The 15,716-nt window shown below is 43.4% G+C and overlaps 1 protein-coding gene across 5 annotated transcripts; it reads right to left on the reverse strand.

The window, feature by feature from the left end:
- Positions 1 to 911: 911 nt before the first annotated feature.
- Positions 912 to 15,145, reverse strand: LOC142949790 (atlastin-2-like). Of its 5 annotated transcripts, XM_076091621.1 has the most exons (15): positions 15,035 to 15,145; positions 11,852 to 12,135; positions 9,411 to 9,542; positions 8,797 to 8,901; positions 8,597 to 8,647; positions 7,505 to 7,561; positions 6,405 to 6,497; positions 6,177 to 6,315; positions 5,963 to 6,090; positions 5,634 to 5,690; positions 5,221 to 5,292; positions 4,685 to 5,116; positions 4,520 to 4,586; positions 3,994 to 4,008; positions 912 to 3,375 (listed from the first exon to the last, which is right to left on the reverse strand). In XM_076091621.1, exons 1-13 carry the CDS (start codon positions 15,093 to 15,095, stop codon positions 4,521 to 4,523), a joined length of 1,677 nt encoding a protein of 558 aa, XP_075947736.1. In that variant the 5' UTR covers positions 15,096 to 15,145; the 3' UTR covers positions 912 to 3,375; positions 3,994 to 4,008; position 4,520. The 5 variants fall into 5 exon arrangements, with proteins under 5 accessions (XP_075947736.1, XP_075947734.1, XP_075947735.1 ...); XM_076091619.1 differs by lacking the exon at positions 4,520 to 4,586; XM_076091620.1 differs by lacking the exons at positions 3,994 to 4,008; positions 4,520 to 4,586.
- Between the last annotated feature and the right edge of the window lie 571 nt (positions 15,146 to 15,716).

Here is a 15,716-nt window from a genome sequence, read left to right on the forward strand (position 1 = left end):
TTTAAACTAAATCACGATACATTTTTTTTTTAATGTTATTTCTCAGAGCTAATTGAATAGTGATAATATATAAGATTCTAGAAACAATCTAAAAGGCAACTTGAAACAACCAAAGAGTTGTCCAACGGCATAAAAAGGAATAGGACTGATTTTAAACAAAAAGTAAAACACTGTTTTCTGAATTAATGTTGAAAAATCCTGACGGTCAAAAATTTAACTTGAAACACAAAGATTTGTAAAACCATTTGAATACACACAAAATAGGAAACTTCCGCAAACTTTTTAAAATTATTTATAATTTTTTTTAACGTGTTATTTTTTTATACAAACATCTCCAGCGTTACGAACGTTTAATGTCCATTTTCTGTCTAATCAAAATCAATGAAATGGTTGTCGAGAAAGATTAGAGATTAAAAAATGTTAACATTAACCTTAGAATGCCCACAAATCAGGAAAGACGATCAAAATAAGAGGCATTCCTGTTACAAGCATGCTAACGTCAGCATAATATACTCCGTTAGCGTGCTAAAACCTTACCCTGACAATATTTTACCACCAAAATACTCCATGGGTAAATTAGCATCGCGCAAAAGTATGAATCTATTGATTTAGTATCTCCTTACTTTACCTTAATAGCTTGCTTTCTATATTAATTTGTCTGCTTTGATAAATGCCTCGTTCACACTACACGACTTTGGCCCCGATTTTCCCTTGAACATTGGAGGTCAATGGCTACCCTTGAACATTCAATGTCGATACCGAACCTTTAACATCCCGCAAGACTTTTGCGTATTGTGGGGTACCAACTAGACATGACCTTGTGAACAGCGTCCTCTGTAGGGATTAAAATATCCCTCCAGAAAACTACACAATAAAAACAAAACATTCAAAAACTGGACGACACCACTCTGTGTTGTAGGAGTTTGGTTTAATATTGTATTGAAAAATAAATTAACGAAAATAACTTTAAAAGCAACAGAAGACAAAGAAAAAAAAAAAAAAATCCAGATTATAAACACTCTTTGCCAGCAGGGGGTGGAATCGCAGTGCTCATGTAAAATTAATTTACAAATATATATATAAAAAAAAGGAATTTATTAGACATATCCACAAATCACGAAAGCATTCCTTTACATCCAGTGAGCTGAATCTGGTCTACCACCCAAACCGTTGTTCTTCCAGCTACAAAAAGGTCTAGAAAATTTATATTTATATATGTATATATTTCATACACATGCCCTATGTGTGGATGAGGCTGTAAAAAACTGAACTGTACAAAAACAAAAAGCACACAGTGGTGATGTTTGTTGTGGATGGAATGATATTTAAATGAAGAAAATAGGACAATGCGTTGATGTTTGGAATGAACCTTTCATTCATCCGATTTATGGATTTAAAAAGTGTTCATATTTAAATGTGGGCGATGAAATGATCTTTAGTGTTTTACTAAACGACGTGTGGTGCTTTAAAAACAAGATGAGGTGGTTCAGTCCTTCAGATTCGTCGAAATGAAAACAAAGACGAGGAATGACAGCGAGGGAATAACACTTAAGTTAAACAACAGAATTAAATATCATCTACAAAAAGGTCTCAGCTGAACTGGAAATTTATATTTATATATGTATATATTTTAAAAGCTTGACTCTCTGAAACGCCGGCAGTCAGACCTTCATCATGAACTACCAGGTTAAAGTTTAGAAGCATGATCTCACAAAATAATCCAGAGATCTTTGAAGACTTGAGGAACAGTTCATAGTATTTACTTACTCCTTTTGTTTTTTTGGAGATCAATATAAATTAAGTACAAAGTTGGAGCCGTGGCGGAATGATAAATCATCAGTGAAGAAGTAGTTCCCAATCGTCCGACTCCAGACGTGAGATCCATCGGAACGTCTCCCAGAAATGTGTGTAAAACTAATAAAAACAAAAAGGTTTAACACTGAAAATAACGATCAATCAGGAAAAGATAATCAAATCAACGTTCAGCTTGCTACGTCAAGGGTCAGCAGGTTTTGGGGGAAATTTAGCTTATTTTACTTACAGTTCTACTTTCACAGAGTCGGACAAACTCGCGGCCGTCTGGTTTTAAACGGTAACTTTCTGCTGGAGGAAGAGTCCCGTCGAAGGATCTGGATCCTGTGTATTCACTTGAAATGAGTTGGACTCACGATTAGCTTCAATGACACGTAGATGTGTCTTCTGATGTTTTTGAAAATGCAGAGTGAAAATATTGTTTGTATAAAAAGATATTCGTTATAATAATGTAGCAAATTCACAGGAGCTCGAAACAACTGCCCACAATTTAACTCCTGTGGACTCGGACTTAACTACACACTCACGTCATTTCTGTACTTACATATTAGTATTTAAAAGATGAAATATGATATACTGATCACAGCCACTTCCTGTTTTCTGATCCCACAGCAGAGTAAATTTAAAACCAGACGAAAAACCGAGTAATGCTAAGCTAACATTTACTCTGTGAGCTTTCGACTGTGTCCCACTCTCGATAAATTTCTTTCATTTCATTTTAAAAACGACCATAAACACGTTTGCAGAGTTGAAGACGTCCTCACATCTGGAGGCGTGTTTGTCTACTTTTGAGTGGAGCCCACTGGACCAGTCCAACTGCTCAACACACTCTCAGCCTGCACAGAAACGTAGAGACGCATCCATGAGTTTGTGATTCTGGTTATGTAACAAAAACTGTAAAAATTTCCCCGAAACCGTTTTTTTTTTCTTCAAAGTCCTAAAAACGTTGGGTCAGCTGCAGTTTCCTGCCCGTTTGTCAGTCCGCTCAGTCTGAGAGCCTCCTATGAGTAAAGCTGTAAACTTTGGTTGCGACTCCGCGTGACGCCGCCCAGCGACAGAAACCAACCTGACGGAGACGACAGGAGGGAGGGGAACCGTGAGGAGGGTCTGTGGTCATGCGCTTCATTCATACATTCACATAAATGGGAATCGTTTGCCTCACACACACACTTAGGATGACACTCTGTGATTGAAAAATGGCCCCGCCCACCAATAAATACCTTAACCCCGCCCACTGACAAATAATAAAATACATCACACTGCTTCATCCGGGGTCTACGGCGAGTCTTTAAACCTACAGCCAGCACGGTGAGGAACCTTCATCTACGGTCCGAGAACAAAAACTCATTTACACGGCTCAAACCGTCCTAAAAAAAAAAACGTTGTTTCAAAACCGAGCAGAGAGGTGAGGGAGAGGAGGAATAAAGGTGACGGGAACGAGATGGCGTGCCGCTAGTTTTTCTTCTTGACGTTGTTGTTCGAGGCGAGCCGGGGCCGCGGCGCCGGGATCAGGCTCCCCAACGGAACTCGACTCCGAGCCACTTCGAAGAGTTTGGAGAAAACCTGGAGGAAGAGGAGGAGAAGGAGGTCAGGAGGAGGGGTGCTTTTACTCTGATGGTTCTGGAAAATAAAAGGATTATTTAACTGTACTTTAAAATGAACAATTTGGGTGTTTTCACAGTTTGTATTACATTTGTTAACACTGCAGAACAAGCTGCTGAACATTTTGTTTCCATAAAGCCCAGTTATATTTCTGGAAGTCTGTCATCCTGACATTCACTTTGTTCGCAGTTATGCAGATGACACACAGTTCTATCTCGTATATAAATCTGACTTTACGTCTTTTAGCATTGCGTCCCTTGACCTGGGATGCACCGTGTCTATAGATCAATCCACCGTAGCCCGTCTGGTTTTATCAGATATGTTTGATGAAGTCAGTACTGACAGCATGACTCATCCACTGTGTGGGATCAGTGGACTCCTAATATAAATGATTGCAGGATTGAAGCTGAGCAGCATGAAAAATGCTTCTGCTCACATTCAGGAAGCTACAGCTGATGTCACGTGACGAATAAAAAGAAATCTTATTATTATTATTATTATTAGGTCCTTAAATTGTTTGAGGATCTTTTTCTGCAACTGGACCAAACTAAGGGACCCGTGCAGGTTGTTAAAACGTACCTTTCGTGGAGTCCTCTGGAGGCATTGAGAGAGAAAAACAAAGAGGAAGGATTAGAGGAAGAGGAGGATGAAAATGAGAAGGTTGACAAATGTGTTGTAGTGAATCAACCATCAGTTTAAAGTTTCCATTAGTTGTTTTAAAAGGAGAGCAGAACGGCTGAATTCAGTCACAAATGCTTTGAAGAAAAAAACTAAAGCGTTGTTTTACAAAATGTAGTTTTTTTTCCCCCACAAGGTTTAGTTGGTTTGAAATCTTTCAATTTGCCCGATCTATTCACCATTAGTCTGTTATAAGAGCTTCATTAAGTCAACAAAGGATTCTACTCCTTACAAATTATAATTTATTTTTCACTAATTGAGCATTCAGGTAGATGATACATGATGCGTTTTCAGAAGCAGCTAATTGAATTCAATTAACAGTTTTATTCTCTTAAAGGATATAGTTTGTATTTAGTTTACGACAATAATATTAACTGCTTATTCCTGTTTTAGTTTATGATAATAACCCTCATGGAAATTCACTCACTTCAGCTTTTTAGAAGAGACAGCTTCAGTAGATTAAAAGGAGCTTTCAGAGTCGCTGATGACTGAAACTAAAGAGATGCAGATGGACGGACACAAAGACGAGGGTTGACAGGAAGACTAGAGGCGAGCACAGACAGGTGAAAGCACACGAGGCCCGTCCTCTCACCTGTTCCCAGAGGGTTTCAGCCACCTGGTCGATGATTCCTCCGACCTCGCGGAACTCTCCAGAGTATTTGGCATAAGCCCAGACGCAGAGCGCCGTCAGAGCCACGCCCATCACCAGGTTACACAGCGTGGCCACAGAGTTGATGCCCACGAAGCCCGTGACCAGCGACACCACGTACATGATGAATATGACGGCGAACAGCGTGGCGGGCGTCCGCGCGGCGAAGAAGATGTTCTTGCCGTCGTTGTGCTTGCCGTAGTTGGCGTAGGCCACGTCGAGCTCCGCCTCCAGCTGCTCCTGGTAGCGCCGGCAGAAATCCTCGCCGCCCATCTTCTTAACGGAGCGGAATTGTTTTACCGACGCCTGACGCAGCTCCGCGTGACGGCGCTCCAGCTCCCCTGGGGAAATGTAGGGTTTGTCTCCGCCGCAGACCTGCAAACGGAACCAGATCGCACACCTCAAGGTCTCATCAAAAACCTGAAAGTACTTCATCAACCAAATCCTGGACCTCTGACATCCAGTGTGTGATGCATTACCTGCTCCATGCTTTTGTTGTACAAGTCTTTGGCTCCGGCTACAGCTGCAAGGTTATTTGCTTCAGCTGTTGCCTAGAAAACAGATTCAACATTGAGAAATTGAGTCAACACATCATTACAGATAAACAGTCTTTTTACGAGAACCGAGATGTGCTCCGGTCTGCTCTGATGGATACACAGTCGTTGCAAACACAATATATATTACTCTCATAAATGTGTCGACTCGTACATAAACATGTCTGAGCCACAGTGAGAAGAACGATAATAATACAGAGAAAACAGTTCTGAGGTTTGAAAAAAGGATGTACAGGATGTGTTTCTTTGTAATAAATCTCATGATGTAAACTGTCCAGCAGGCGGCGCTGTTCCACAGCAACATTATCTTCATTATATTGTGTATGAGCGGAGCTGACCTGCAGCATGGATTTGGGGTGCGGAAGCTCCTCTCCCTGGTAGATCTTCATGTAAGCCTGAAAACACAACGGACAGATGAGAAACAATCAGGAGTCCGAGTCTAAACTCTCTGGGGTCATAAAAAACATTTACAAAAAGACAAAATTCAAAAAAGACACAAACTTCACATTCTGATGTTATCCGAGATGTGAACTCACGACCAGTTTACCACCAAATAAAAAGCCGAAGAGAGCTCAGTAAATCTGCAAGACTAATTATGAGAGAAACACTCCCAACTCAAGGTCCACTTACTGGCTTTTTCTTGAGCTTTCAATCAGGATGAACTCACTTTGAAGTAGTGCAGCAGCTCTCTGCAGGTGATTTTGACTCCTCCGATCTCTTTTTCTACCAGGTTTTCTGGAGAGAGCAGCGTCGGAACGAGGTTCACCAGCTCCTTCTTGAACTCCTCATCGATATCTGAGACACACACACACAAACAAAGCAGGCATCACAAAACCGGTCTTGTTTTGACCGGACTAGTCGTGCCTGCGCTAAGGTCTCACCTCTGAGCCGCCCGTCGAAGTGAGGGTTGGTGGCCACCTTGAGGCCAGGGTGCGGCAGCAGGAAGCAGCCGATGTTCGAGAAGCACGAGTGGATGTGTTTCCTGACGTTCTGCAGCTCCTCGTGTTGGTTCTGCTTCACCTGATCACAGACAACAATCATCAGTCTGGAGATGTTAAAAATCAGCCTTCGGTATCACAGCATACGTCGCCAGGAGGCCAGAAACCAACCTGCAGCCGCTTCTCCAGGAAGCTCAGTCCTCCCTCCAGACCGTACGGGTGTTCGTAGGGGTAACTCCAGTCTCTGATCAGGAACATCAGACTCTGAACAGAGGGACACATTCAGCTTATTGATCCAGGATCCACCACAGGTCACAGGTCATTGAAAAAAATGAACAAGAGCACTTATTCAAAAGTATTCCAGCTTCAGATTTTGTTTGCAACACAATTAAGAGTTGCATAAACGTACGGGATACTTTGAAGTGCGGTAGTATGAGGTACTTATGTATATTACCACAATAGATGGCAGTCAGCACCCCCCCCCCCCCCCCCCCACAGTTTGGAGAAACAAGCAATATACTGCTGTGGACTGGGGCAGCAGCAAAAAATTTAATTCAGTATAAGTTTACGCTACATTTAGAATATTTTCACCGCTTTAACTTGCCGTCTAACAGCCCTTTCCAACGACGACCTGAAGCAGTTATCTTTGACTCGACAAAAACAGTAATTTTACCTCTCATAACACGGGAGGTTCTGGTCTACCGCTGCCTCCATCCCATAGTTTGTTCGGATTCACCAAAGTCACACAATGACACAAACGAACCAACTGATTGCAGCTGTGGCAGACAAGCAACTCCCCTGTTGTGTGAGGTTGAATTACTGTTTTTGTGAATGGAGTCTTGTGGCTTTGAAGAGAGCAGAAATAACTGCTTCAGTTCGCCGCTGGAGAGGGCGGTCCGACGGCAAGGTGAAGCTGTGAAAATATTCAAAAAGTTTTGGTGGCTGGAATACGTTTTGCTGCAGCAGTACAGGCCTTTGCCTCTGTGCTGGTACCGCCATCTAGACTATGGATAAGGACCTCATACAACCCCACTTCAAAAATCCTGAACCATCCCTTTAAGATGGAGCATCTAAAACAGCTCACACTAAGACGGTGGACATGATCAAGCTCGTGGTGATTGATACGTTTCTTAAAACTGAAGAGAATCTGTCAATTAAGAAAGTCATTTAGTCATTCGAAGACTGCGTTTCTCACGTGTCAGAAGGTAAAGAATGTTTCTAAAGATCTAACCGACTATAATGAGGACAGGACCGTGGTTAGCAGATCACACCTGAAAGGGTTTCTCATAGACTTCCTCCATGGCCAGTCGTCCGTACTCCGTGAAGAGCTGAGGAGAGAAAACAAGCAGCCACTTAAAATCGAATCAAATATCACAACACAGCCATGAAGCTCAGTTAGTGGAGTACGAATGTGTGCTCGTGTCTTTCTGATTCATCCGGTCCATGAAAGCTTTTCCATTTGCTGCTCTGAACACCGGCCATCTAAACAGTCTTTTGAGCTGCTGCAGATATGAAGATTTCATTTTGTTTGGTATACAAAAGAAAGAAAAGCTCAGTTGGAGTTGGCCTGACTGATGTTTGCTGCCTCATTGCAGCCGCTTCTTTCCAAAAGACCCCGCCCTCACTGTTTGACTGACGGCGTGATGAGAACTTGGGACCAAAGATGGAAGAGAACTTTCCACGGTGAGAGACTTCCCGTCAGGCTCTCTGCCTCATATGGCAGCCTGCTGCTGGGTTTAGTTCGGCAAGTTGATCCTGACCTGAACACATCACGAACACCTGATATGGAGCTCTTCACTCACCAGACGATGAGCTTTAAAAACAGAAACGCTGCAGCTAATCTGTTGGACTAGAAATCAAAATACAGCCGGTCTGTAAGGCAGTGAGAGCAGTCAGAGGCCTCGTCATCAGGAGGAAATAATAACTGACCTGAACTGGACAAACAGTTACTAATTTCACCCAAACGTGTTAAACAATCTTAACAAAAACCACAGAGACAGCTTTGATAGAGGTGGTGCAAAAAGGATTTGACACACATGGCTGAAATGCACATGAGTGACAGACCAAAGGGAACCCAATAAAGGATCCATAAGACCACCAAGGAACCGCCCCTCTTGTTTTTAGACGCCAGCTGATCGGTGACCTGTCGATCAGTCTCACATAAACCATTTTGTTGGCGGTCAAATGTACGCGCTGCACGGTAGTTTTGTGGTGCACACAGCGGTAGAGACAGTAACCCTCCAGCTGCACACATGTCATCGGGAGTTACATAAAGCTCGAATTATTAGATACATTTTACAGTTCTACCAATAAATAATCTTTTTCTACTCGATGCTCATGGAGTCTGCAGGCTGATTACTGACCTGGAGGTGCTGCAGGTCGTCTTCCTGGACGTTCTGGGACAGGTTGTACACCTGAAACACACACACACACAACCCGTTATTCACCTGGTCAGCCATCACACTAAGTCCTTCATCACTTTTAAAATGCGTAAACACACACACACACACAGGACTCTTCTCGTCTCCTAACGGCACAGTTGGAACTATGAATCACAGCTGACCTGAACAGAGCTGGTCATGGTGCTCAGGGCGAACAGGGTGGCGCAGTCTTTGATGGTTGACTGGCTGTCAAACGCTCCCTGAGTGTCGATTAGTAGAACTGCAACCTGCAAGAACAACAACAACTAAAAAACAATGTACAGACCGATATCAATATAACCCTCTCAATCATCACTTATGACCCACTACAAGTGTGCTGCGGTGTCTGAGGCTCAGTCTGTATTTTCTCTTTTCTTCCCATTTTGCTGTCTTCAGGACTCTTCTGGGCGTCGGCAAAGAGCATTTGGATCCCATGTGGAGGTGTGACAACCAGCCAGTAAGCAGACAGTGCAGCCGGTTGTCATTCGCAGGTCAAACGCCACCGCTTTGTCCCGCCCCTCGTCGTACGGAGTCCCACAGACCTCACTGCAGCAGGACGAAGCGCGTTTTCGGCTGCGTTCACTTAAAATCCGGCACCTTCCCGCAAGTTTATGTGGAAGTGTGGATGTGTGCATTTGTGGTTTAGAACAATACCGCCGTGACTCAGAAGAATAAAGCGCTCTCTCGCTCGGTGAGTGAATGAGACTACAAATTGGCGTTCAGGGGGCGCTCGCTTGGGGTCGGCCCGTGAACTGACCTTGCAGCCGTCTGGTTTCTCCACCACGAACACCTCGCTCCAGGCCAGGATGCCCGTGGTCTCCCTCTCACAGCCGCCTCGCCAGGTGAAGCCGGTCAGAGGCTCCTCCTCGCCGCCGACCCACGAATCCGACTGGACAGAGACAAGAGGAGGGCGGACAGGTCACGGCACGGTTCCTGCTCCGATAACATTACATTCACAATCTAAGCCTCAAATCCAGAATGAAATGACATGTGGAGAGCACGTTGTTTACTTCATGTGATGAACAACATTTACTGTCAAACAGGAGGTCGTTATGTTGAAAATCACAGACTCTCTCTCTCCTTGCTATCCTGGTTTTTAGGTTAGTTATTTTATGTACTAAAAAAATGCTTTTATCCATTCCTTCTTTATTCCTCCCTCCTTTAGTTTCCACTTTATTTCTATACCTGGTAGAAATCACCTTGCAGAGATCTTGATCTTATTTTGAAAGCTACTGGTCAGATTTTGTCCTCCATTTGTTTCTGGGACTACGTTTAAATGCTCACCAATAGTCCACTACTATTCAGAATTTGATGCAGGTCATGTGAACGGCTTACATCCGGTTTAGATATTCCAGACGTAGCATTTTGAAGAGATATGCAGATATTATTCAGTTTTGCATTAAGTCAGACTTTAAAGGAACCCGTCCTTTAACTTACAGCAGCTTTAAACAGGAACTTAAGTTGTTAAATGTTGACCGACAGATCTCAGTGAGTACCAGGAAGGAAGTGAATAAGAACTGATGGTTAGTAGGAGAGAGTAATATGAATTACGTCAGTCTATGACAATATATTTGATCAGGTTATCAATACACATCGGGATACAGACAAGTTTCTACTTTTACTGTAATTCAGTAAATCAAATGATAAAGATACTTTATCATATGGCTCACTGATTTGCAACGTTATTACAATACAAACCAATACATATGAAAGGTTTAACTTCTATGGTAACAAAAGAAAAATCTGACAGTTGACAAATCTTCTCATGATGTACATCGTCATCCACCCCTTATGATTATTAATACTTGCGTAGTCATCAGCTTAAACGTGAAAAAGCTTCTGAACAGTCTCACTCCTCGACACCTGCGTGTAAAAAAAAAAAAAAAAAAACAACCCTACCATGACCTGACCTGAGTGGGCGAGGCTAATGTTATGCATAAAGATGGCGTTTATGTGTAGAATAAGCAGCAGTGACCTCTGCGGAGGCCCGGTCACAGAGCCGCCATTGTGTCGACCTGAAATCCTCTTTACGGCCTCGTGAAACCCTCCGGAATGTTCCTCGGTGCTTACCGTAGATTAACGCGGCCAAAGGTCGGGTCACAGACCAACACACGTGCACTCCGTGGTCACCGGTTCAAACAGAACCGGGATTTTCTGCCGCAGGGTTCGATGACAGGAAGGCGACGGCAAAACAATATTTGTTTCTCAGCCAAAAAGGAGTTCCAATGAAATGATGAATACCGTCATCGATTTCATTTTGCATTGACAAACGTCTACTGATCCTGTTCTTATGAAATCTCATCAAAGCCTCACTGGTAATAACCAACACATGACTGTCAAGATTAAACCAGGACAGTTGTTTCTATAGTTCCTGTAACAATGGAGACAAACAACACAGTCTGATACCAGCATCTAATCTAATCATCAGATCTTTTATAACTTGATGGAAAGCACCAGAGAAACACGACTGAAAATGTCTGAGAAGACAATCCCGCCTCGAGGTGCATGTTGCCCACATAGATTATGTTGAAACAAGTTGAAGGCGGCTTAGTTTCAGCTGAATGTAAGAGTGAGGACTGCAGCTTATGTCCTCGGTCTCTCACAGGGTAGTCCTGTTAGGATCTCTTCAAAGGGAGTAGAGGCCGCAGGAACGACCACAGCCACAAACAACTCTTTCAGAGGACACATGGGCGTGCAAGTGTTGGATTAAGATACTTGGTGACAGTAGAGAAGTCCTCGTTGAGTTATAATAGTTACTGAACGTGTCTGTCAACATACTGAGCAGACTGCATCCACTGATGTAGGATGGAGAGAGTTAGAAGCTACAGAAACACAGGAAGTGGACCACGAGTTGGGATTGTTTTTGTCAAAAATGAGCTTTAATGCATGACTGAAACGAACCCATAACTCAGTCACGAGTCTCACTCAAGACATTTTCAGTTTGTCATTGCACAGCGTTCAAGTACCCTGAGACAACAATACAGTTCAGCATCTAACCAGGAACGCAAACAGCAGCAGAGCGCAGTGTGTGTGTGTAAATCAGTAACAGTACATAGAAACTCACTCGTGACATTTTGCCCAATTTAAAATCTCCCTAAGATCAAGAAATTCTCAAAGGCAGAACTGGATATTTATTAGAAACACTTTTTTATTTATGAACTGACTCAGAAGAGACGTGTTTAACAAGACCTCCTTTACCTGTTTGTACATGAAGCGCAGCATGAAGTCCAGCAGGAAGGACTTGCCCTTGCGGAAAGCTCCGGCCACGGAGACGACGACCACCTGGAGGTCCCGCACCTCCTCCTGCAGCAGCAGCCGCTCCAGCGCCTCCTCCTGCAGCGAGAACGAGTGCTCCTCCTCGTCCGCCACCACGATCTGCACCGGCCGGGCCATGCCGACATCTTCCTCCTCCAGCAGGTCGGCTTCCTCCTCCGCCTCCTGGTGCCTCATCGGGGACGTGTCGGAGTCAAACCCGTGGCCACCTGAGAGGGAAAGCTGCGGGTAAAGTTTGACCGGAAGAACAAAACCCTTCCCAACACATTAATCATTCGTCACGTCTGGTTTTTGAGGTGGAAAAACGCGACTGCTGTTCTGGACATGTCTCCTAACCTCTTCCAAAATATAAATAAATTGTCATGACAAACAGAAAAAGATATTTCATTGACACCTTGGTGCTCAGCTCTATTAAAAACACTTTAAAGTGGAGTGCATCAGAGTGCACGCTGCAGTTATGATGGCCGAGTTTCCCTTCAGGGATCAATAAACTCTGATGTTCAGAAGCAACAGCGGTTGTTGGACGGGAAAACAAAAAGTTCCCTGACCTCCTCCAGTTAGTGAAGCTTCACTGGAGAGGAAGGAATCACTGCCATTATGGGATGGCAGAGCTGTCTGGAGGTTTACAGTAAATAGACGGAGCCATCAGTCACTGTTCTACAGAGGAATAGTACGGCCTTCAGCTCTCCCTGTACGGCAGCAGTTACACTTCACCGACCTACAGAAAGCTGGATATTTCAGGAGGATTATCAACTCATCCGATAGGTCAGAGGGAAACAAAATGTTTTGTCATCTCTAGCTCACTGGTCTGAAACAAGCTGCAAAGATTTGCGTAAACACGGCCACATCCGGCAAGCAACACAGTCACATCATCCGGAGGAGAGGCCGTAAATAATGTACAAGTCCACATAAAAAAAACTGTTTTGGGACTCCTTTTGGGTGATGCGTTCTTTAACTGAGGCTTTTAAGAGGAGCAGTGATCCGGTAAATTTGATGTCCCAGCGCTCTCTCTGTTGAACACATGAGCTGCCTGAGGATGAATACTTCCACAGCGTAGAACAGAGATGCAGTGTAGAGCTGAAACGGTCCTAAACGCTTTGTGATGTTAGGCTATAAGGATGATGATGAACGTGACTCGCGAGTATCAGACTTAAGGACACGCACTTCAACGCATCATAGCTACTCATGCTTGCTTAAAAAACAAATGTAGATAGATTTGCAGTTGTCAAAAATAGGTTTAAATGCCTGTTTTGTCAAACACAGATTTGATCTCATGGGTTATACCTCGAGTACATTTCATTTCAAGCCTCTGGTACGATGGTTCAACATTCCCCGAAGTGCAACGCCGCACACTTCATAGGTGAATAAGCACATGTTCCTGCTTAACAAACAGCTCAAGCTGATCAGTGGATTCCTGTCTAGTTATTTCACATCGGTTAACTTCCATAACAGGGGTCAAATCACTGCATCATTAGACTACACCCGACAGCAGAGAAGAGAACTCTGGTCAGAGTTCTGCTCAAATGTCAGTTATTAAAGCGTCCGAGTGCTGAACGGGACCGTCAGCAGCACACAGGCTGGTCTGACTGCATTCACTAGATATAGGCATACTCTCCTGGCCCTGGAAGACACTCGCGTATAGGGTGCGGGTCAACGACTTCATGAAAATACAAAAACACACAACTTCAGATTTGGAAGTTTTAGATTGAAGTTTGATGAGGCAAAACTGCAGTTCTTCCTCAAACCGCAGCTGTGATTTACAGTCAGGACAGTTCGAGTTTTAAAATGTGGATCTGGAAAAAGGACAATAACTATCCCAGAACAGTTTCAGATACATTAATGACTCCTCTACATGTCCCCCAACATTGTATCTGACACATGGCCCTATAGTGCTACCAATCCTTGTGTAAGAAGAGACATTACACAACAAACTACATTCACAAATCTGCTAGTTTAAGGGTGAAAATATCCGATTTCATTTGGCATACAACAACAGCCGCAAACGTCTGTATGTCAGCATCTAGTGAAAATCCTCCATTCTGCAGCAATATTGTGCCATTTGGAGAGATTTAGACTTCTAAAATGTGAATCTTAAATAAGAGGATAACCACACCAGTACAGTCATGTATCCACCACATGACTCGGTTTATGCCCCACTTTGGTCTTAGCACATAGCGTGCAGTTCTCTCCACACAAAGCTCAATGGAGCTCTCTACATCTGCAACACCACAAGCAGCAGCACCTGCTTTGTGTAGTCCAGGTAAACTTCATACACCTGTGTTCAACAGCTTTAATGGATCAGCAGTACTGGCTGAGACCCAGTCAAACGTACTCCAACAACACTCCAAAGTTAACACCATAACAGAATATGGTAGAGTGAGTTTGACGGCGTGCAGCTAACAAGAGTCTACTTGCGAGTTGACTAATAATCCTAAAATGAGGTCGATTTAAGGGGTAATTAGTCATTGCCAACAGGAGAGGGAAGTTATGGAGTTGGTGTTAAGGTAAATATACTGGCTTATAATTATGTAACGTTAGCTCACAGCTTAATTTCACAAGCATGTTTTGTTAAAAATACCGTTATCCACCTGTGATGTGTGCGATAGCCTAAATGAGATTACACCACAAGTGAAGTTAGCTTGCTCCACGTTGTTACCCAACTGTAGGTAACAGCAGCTAGCTTAGCGTTAGCTGCAATTTGCCAGCTTTTGACAGAGCCGCGTAACAGCTGTTATTAAACAGAACAATAAAGAACTAGCACGAAGAGGCTAGCAGCTAGGTTAGCTCATCGGCTAACAACAAACACACATCCAGCTCTGAAGGCGAGGACCACGGACAAGCTGGGCGGCTTAAACAAGACGCCCCACACCGGCTGCTCCGTGACTACACACCGCGGGAATAAGTCGATGTAACGTTAGGTTCAAAAACACAATGTCACTACGATGTTTTTAAATTATATTTATACCGCGGGAGAGGCGATTATTCGACGTGTCATTTCCATTACCGTCTACAGAACAACCGGTGGAGAGGCACGTATTCAGAAACCTATCGCTGTCATCTGTCGCATCGGTAACATAATTTCTACTCTCGGTATGTGTGTATAAGTACCTTCTTTGAAGATGCTGTTTTTGTGATTCCGCTGCTTCAACCTGTTCTCATCCGCCGCCATCTCTCTTTCTTGACCTGCCGATAAGCAGCAGCAGCAGCACTGTCCTGACGTCACAGAAACTCGGAGCTGCGGTGGTGTCCGCGCGGTCCTAAAGTACGGAGCCGAAGCCCCGCCCCCCTGTTAATGCTACAGCCTCCATATAAGGACATCAAGCACTGTATTAAAGTACACATTTGAGGTACTTGTACTTAACTTGAGTACTTCCATTTTATGGGACTTAATATTTCCACTCCACTACATCTCAGTGGGAACTCTACATGTTTCATCCCCTTCCCTTCCAGTGTAAACCACGTGTGAGATGTGTTGTTTTTGAATGTTTGTGATAGATTGAAGGATGAAGTGTTACTATGTGGGTTAACTTTAAGCTAAATTAACAGTTTAAAAAAAACTCTTGGATCAGATGGAAAATGCGTTGTCACAAAGCTGAAAGCTGTTTTTCTGAGCTCATGAAAAGTTGACTTTTTAAAGATACATAACAAACATATGATCTTATAGAATATGACGCATCGCTGTAGATTAAACTACCCTTTTGTGCATGAAGGAGTTAAAAATAGCACAACCTTAAACATTTAAAGCCCTCAAATGTAACAAACACATTGATGCAACATTAAATATTAATCC

Source organism: Anarhichas minor, unplaced genomic scaffold, assembly GCF_050575085.1.
Source record: "Anarhichas minor isolate MPS153535 unplaced genomic scaffold, ASM5057508v1 ptg000014l, whole genome shotgun sequence".
In the NCBI taxonomy this organism is placed as follows: domain Eukaryota; kingdom Metazoa; phylum Chordata; class Actinopteri; order Perciformes; family Anarhichadidae; genus Anarhichas; species Anarhichas minor.

Bases quoted from the DNA above. Each gene is read 5' to 3' on its own strand.
- LOC142949790 (XM_076091619.1), bottom strand. From the start codon at position 15,095: ATGGCGGCGGATGAGAACAGGTTGAAGCAGCGGAATCACAAAAACAGC. The intron at 7,562-8,596 runs GTCAGTAATCAG...TTCTCTCCTCAG, and splicing joins ACGACCTGCAGCACCTCCAG to CTCTTCACGGAGTACGGACG. The intron at 5,293-5,633 runs GTCAGCTCCGCT...TCTGTTTTCTAG, and splicing joins ACCCCAAATCCATGCTGCAG to GCAACAGCTGAAGCAAATAA.